Source organism: Anser brachyrhynchus (assembly GCF_964034855.1).
Source record: "Anser brachyrhynchus genome assembly, chromosome: 2".
Lineage (NCBI taxonomy): Eukaryota > Metazoa > Chordata > Aves > Anseriformes > Anatidae > Anser > Anser brachyrhynchus.
In genome coordinates, this window is record NC_137695.1 from 11,848,235 (window position 1) to 11,854,234 (window position 6,000).

The window sequence follows — 6,000 nt, forward strand, 5'->3', positions numbered from 1 at the left end:
TTGGGTGTCTGATAGCATAGTGAACGTTGACATAGAAACTACAAAGTGAATTAAGGCTTCATGAGGTAAAAGTGCCCAGTCCTATTAGGATAAATGGAATGTGAGAGGTGTCTCCAAATGGGCTCGGCACCGTTGGGCTTCTTTTCTTAGCATGTTGGCCAGTCAAGCCGCTTAGACCTTAAGTGAAACAACCTCTCATAAGATTACTTTATTCTAAGATACCCACATCAAGCTGGGGGAAAGGCAAGCTATATATCCTAACGGAAACGTAGGAACAGGAAGTAGAACTCTAAATCAGCAGCTAGTTTAAATACAAACTTCGGAGCTTGGCCTTTTTTCATTTTTACTCCTGTTTGTTCAGCACTGTGACATCTGCAGTTTTCACCGTGGGAGACAATGTTGTTTCTGGCAGCGATGACCGTACTGTAAAAGTTTGGGATTTGAAAAACATGAGGTCTCCTATTGCAACCATCCGTACAGATTCAGCAGTCAATAGGTAAGCAGGTATTCAAGTTACTATTTTCTTAATTCACTGAACAGAAATTTAGTTTTAGTCACTATAATTAAACTTGTGCAGAGAGATTTATGAGTTTTTGAAAGTGATTTTCCAAAATACAGATTTAGTCAACATTCATTTTCAATAAATATATTGTATTGATTTTCTGAGATTTTTATATGGGATGCAGAAGTTAAACCTGTTAGAGCTTCTGGTACAATAAAAGTCACCTTAATGATTTAATACTTTATTTTTTCCACTTTTGAATGCTAACCAGGAAAAATTCAGCTATATCACTTCTCGTGAGCTTAAATTTATATCAAGTTCTGTTTGCCAGGCTGACTGTTTTGTGCATAACCTACTTTTGTCTCTTACGTGCAGGATTAATGTGTGTGTTGGCCAAAGAATCATTGCGCTTCCACATGACAACCGACAGGTTAGGTTATTTGACATGTCAGGAGTGCGATTAGCACGCCTCCCTCGCAGTAATAGACAGGTAACTGAATTTTTTTATAGCCTTAAAGTATGTCTGTTCTTCTCTTTCATACAAGGTTAAAAATAGGGTTTGATATCTGTAGTGTAAAAGCTGAAGAAATGCTGAAAGACACTTGTCTATACAAATACACTGTTGTTGGAAATGACCAATGTACAAATAAGTAAAATCATATTTTGGAATTGGAAATGTTTCAACCGGATTTCATCATAATTTTTCTTCTTGTGAAAGAGATCCTAATGTCTGCATTCTCTATGAAATGGATAAAAATGTTTAAGGGCATTTTAAATGTGTTTAAACATCTTGACGTGAATCTTGTCAGAAAAGTGACTCATTTTGAGGTTTCAGACTTTTTTCATTACCGTGTGGTGAATTTGTTTTGTAAAGAAACATAAAGGGAAAAAATGGGATGCAGTTTGAAAAGCTCACTTTGTATGATTTGGTGATAATCTTTTTTTCTCCCATGCTTATACAAATAAATTCTTGATATTTGATACCAGCTACTCAACCATCCTTTCTGTAGCCACCAAGTTTGTTCATTTGTGGTGCTACTTGGCATGGCACTGCTAATGTAGCAAGTTAGACTAAGTGAAATTAATTGGATTATGTCACTCAAAGGGACCTTTTACAATACGTTTTTGAAGACATCAGTTTTCCAGCACATTTCAAATATTTCATAAGCAGTAGTATGTTTAACCATCTGAAAGGCAGGGTTTCTGACTGTCCTGTATCATCACTCACAGCTTTGTGGAAACCAAGCACGTATGTGGATGCAGCAGCTGTTGACAGAATTTAGGAAAGGGTTTTAAGAGCTGTTTAGTGCTTACCTATTTTTAAGTCTTGATATTGTGAATTTTCTTCTTTCCTTTATTTTTCTTTAGTGTTTACATTCAGGTCAACACTACAGAAATCACGGAGATTTTTTTTTTACTTGAATGTTTGTCAGAATCCTCCTTGAGGTATTTTTCTTACTATTGGACTTGAACAATAGATAAGGCATTGCTTTTCCTCAGTATGACATTCCTCCTGCTGTACTGTTATCCTTTCTGAATTATAAACATGACAGACAAAAAAAACTCAACAGCAAACCTTGCAGGTTCATAAGAAAGCAGTTGCCAGCAAGTAGTTCCTTATTTTAAGATTGCTTTTATAAGTAAAAGTTTTAAAATCAAAATTCAGTTTGCTTTTGTAAATAAAGTGGCAATTAGATAGCAGACATACTGTGAAAACCTCAAGTTTTGATTCACCTGTTTGTATGCTTCTGTCTTTATGGACCCAGTGCTGTTATTAAGCAGTCTCAATGTCATAAAGATTTTACCTTGCAGATGAAAGTGACTGTAATCTTTAGGAACCTCAAATACAAAAAAAGTAGTGAGAGCATGAACAAGTTTCTATTTTGACTTTAAGTTGTTGACACAGAAGCTTTCAAAATTGTTGTAAGCAGTACTTGATGTGTCTCAAACTGTCGTAGGGCCACAGAAGGATGGTGTGCTGCTCGGCATGGAGTGAGGACCACCCAATCTGTAACCTCTTCACATGTGGATTTGATCGTCAGGCTATTGGCTGGAACATCAACATCCCCGCTTTGTTACAAGAAAAATGAAATGCTGAAAGAATTTTTGCATTTTATGTTGCCATGGACTTCTACACTCCCGCAGACTTCTCCGGATATTGGTCTGCTATTGCTCCAAAAGCTCTTCCTTAAATGGAGACTTCAGCAAATGTTGTTCTTGTTACCACGTTGTGCACAGTTTGCATGAATTGTACAGAAAATGTGATTTTTTTAAAATTAGTTCGTCTCGTGTATGAACTTTTATATTTTGGCATCCACTGGTCAATATGTTCACTGTTGCATAGAGCACATAAATGTTCATAAGTTATTTAGCGTTTGATAGATAAACAGTAGGGCATTACATTTGTGACATAAATGTGAAATTTATGTAGTAGGTGTAGAGAATGTATAGCAGTCTGTTACGTTTTTCCATGACTCTACATATCTGCCTTGTGTTAAAAAGAATCTGCAGGGCTAAAAGTTTGAAATGAAGTGTGAATTTCACTAGGTATATGATTGTAAACGTTTTCCTGTTTGCATCTGATCAGAATACTTTTTTTTTAGTGCTGCAGTATAGTGCAACTTCAACTCCATTTTTAGTCCAGTTACTGGAGAAATAGTAGATTTGAGAAGGAAAATATAAACTACTTGTAGTGAGTATAGGCTGCAAGGTTTATTCTGAATGCTTTTTGTACTTTTTCTTTTGAAAAAGAAAAACGTTCATTCTGCCCTTCTTATATAAAGTGATTCTAAAAAACTCATGGCATTTCACACTAGCAAAAATCCAGAATATTATGATTCTAATCACTGAAATCTAGTCAAGCAAATTTTGAAGCACTTTAGTTTATAGCTATTGTTATAAACCATGTATGAAAGTTTGACTTTACCAGTGAATGTGAGCTGACCTTTGTAAGAAGGATTGCTTCTTTTTGGTGATCTGCCCAGAAAGGAAATAGGTTTTTTCTTTTTCTTTTTTTTTCTCTTATACCTACAGTGAGCATGCTTTTAAATGTGCTCACTGCCCGTATTTTTTTTTTTTGAGCCAGCAATACAAAATAAATTAGTACTACCTCAAAAGTGAATGTTGGTCAAGATGCATTGAATCTCTCTGTAGCCTAGAAAAAAGCACTTTTGGTCTCTGGCTGAAGAACTATCTCTGACATGAGAGGAAAGACAATCATACTAAATGTGATCCTTAAGATATTTAACACTTAAGGCTAACGGAGCAATATGGTAAGTAAACATCATCTGTCACCTTTGTGTTCTCAGCTGTGGCTGCTGCAGTCCCTATCGTGTTCCAAGGGGGATAATTAACACAGGTCTCCCTTCTTTCTCCCAAATGATCTTACTCTGGTTTTGTTCCTCGCTGTGCTCAGCCTCTTTTGCACTGGCAATGTGGCGTTACACCACAGCTGCTGATTATGTAAGTAAATGCAAGTGGCAGCTGACATCTGCAAAAGAACAGGAAGGCTGCTTCAGACAGACACTTCTTAGCTGGAGCGAGATACTGCCCCTATCTGTGTGACATATCACGCTATAAGATGGAGGGTGAGGGAAAGCACTCTTAACAGTGGGAATCAGAGAGTATATTGGGTTGCCGTAAGTAAAGTAGTCAAAACTTTCTATCGCGTTGTTAGGATTACATGAAGCTGTAGCTGTGCTCATGTCCTGTACAGCACTGTTCATAATGACATTAAGGCCGATGTGTTTGCTGGTTTGCCTGTTAACTAACACGTAAAGGCATTAGAGTGCAATGGAAGGGGATGGTGAATGCATCGTTGAGGAGTTACAGGGAAGCTGGGGTCCTAGAAATGGTTTTTGAGTGCACAACATTGAGGAAGCTCAAGGTATTTAATGGAGTAGTCCAGTATCTTTATAGTACGGGTCGTCGTAGCTTTTTTTTTATGAGGTACAAGATAAATGCAGAATTATACTGAAGCAATCTTAAAGTACCAAAACTAGTGAGGTCGAGGAAAGCAGCTGCAGAGTTTTAAGCCTTCTTATAACAAGGGTTAAAGGATGGTGTCAGAGTTTGTTTTCACTTTTTTTTTTCTGGGTTTTTAATTCTTGGGTAAGGCCATCTGATATTGGATTGCAGGTTTTATTCTGTAAGAAAAAAGGCTCACTTTTTCTTTCAGTTGGTAATGGAGAGAGTTTTAGGCAGGTTGATGCTGCTTAACAAAGAGAGAAACTTCTTTCCAGCCAGTAGAAGCGGTTTCTCCAGCATGGCCTGTATAGCATCTTGAGCAATGACTAACCTTTTAATTACATGAGGTGGGGGAGAAGGTCACTGTTTTGGTCCTGCTGAACTAAATTGACAGCGTAAGCTTCTCTAATATACATATGTAACACAGGACCACTGGATTCTATGCAGTTTAATCATTGCTGCAAGCTTTTTATATCACCAGAGGGACACACCTCTGGCACCAGGAACGGGATGATTACACACTTTTACTTTTGAAAAAAAAATCAACCAGACAAGGTGCTAGAGCCACGTTCTTATGAGCAGGCTAATACTCAATCAGCTAAATACTGAACTATCCCTTAGCTTAATTTTATATACTGTACTGAAGATTAACTCCAGGCTGCTGTTCCCCTTGAAGCAAATCACCCCTGAGCAGTAGTAGCAAATGCTACTGCCTTGACTAAACATGTGGAAAACATTTCATGGCTTTGAATGTTCCAGAGAGAGTTTTTCAGCGTTGAACAATGTCCAACATTTCATAAAATGGAGGAAAGTTGCAGTTTCAGTATTGTGCAGAATTTCACAGGAAATTGATCACTGGGCAAAATCAAGCTTTTATGTCTTCTAAGCAATGCACATCAGTTTTCACAAGTTGTGTGTATACTTTGCAATCAGATCTGGAGTGAAACATCTTATTTGTTGCCTAAATCTGTGAAAACCATCTTTTTGGAAAAAAAGAATTTATAAGTTATGTGGAACCACTTTTTATTATTCTGCTAATTTGTTTTTAGATGTAATATGTTATTCTTCATTATGATTCAAAATGCATTAAAACATTCAACTTTTTTTTTTGCAACCTGCTGTTCTTCTGTTTTTCATTAAAATTGCTATTAACATTTCATCTTGTTAATAGTCCAATGATCTTCCTATCCATTTTCCCCTCTTCCACCCAAAAAATTCTCTTCCAGTGCAATGATGGGCACAGTTCTTTGGGAAGAAGGCCAAGTCTGCCCCTGAGGTAGGACTTCTGGAGTGCAGTTGGTTGTGCTGGCAGATAAGTATATGGGCTGAAAGGTGCTCAGACGTGGCATTTGTGCTCTCGTCTTCAGTTTTGTATGAGACACTTTGTAATTACATTTTGTTATGCAGATTAAACAGAAGTCTCCATGTGATTTTTCACAGTACTCTATAGGTTGATATTTTTAATGCAATCTAAAACCTGCTATCATTATTGCTTTAGGTTAACGATGGTTTGCTCGTTGCACCCATATCAT

At 37.0% G+C, this 6,000-nt stretch overlaps 1 protein-coding gene across 5 annotated transcripts in view; it reads left to right on the plus strand.

Moving 5' to 3' along the window:
* WDR37 (WD repeat domain 37) overlaps positions 1 to 5,580 on the plus strand; it is a 43,594-nt gene extending 38,014 nt beyond the window's left edge. For all 5 annotated transcript variants that reach the window (XM_080578258.1, XM_080578255.1, XM_080578254.1 and 2 more), the window contains 3 exons: positions 362 to 496; positions 878 to 992; positions 2,461 to 5,580. In XM_080578258.1, the coding sequence (XP_080434384.1) occupies positions 362 to 496; positions 878 to 992; positions 2,461 to 2,592 (382 nt within the window). In that variant the 3' untranslated portion in view covers positions 2,593 to 5,580. The remainder of the gene's footprint in view (positions 1 to 361; positions 497 to 877; positions 993 to 2,460) is intronic.
* The last annotated feature ends 420 nt before the right edge of the window (positions 5,581 to 6,000 follow it).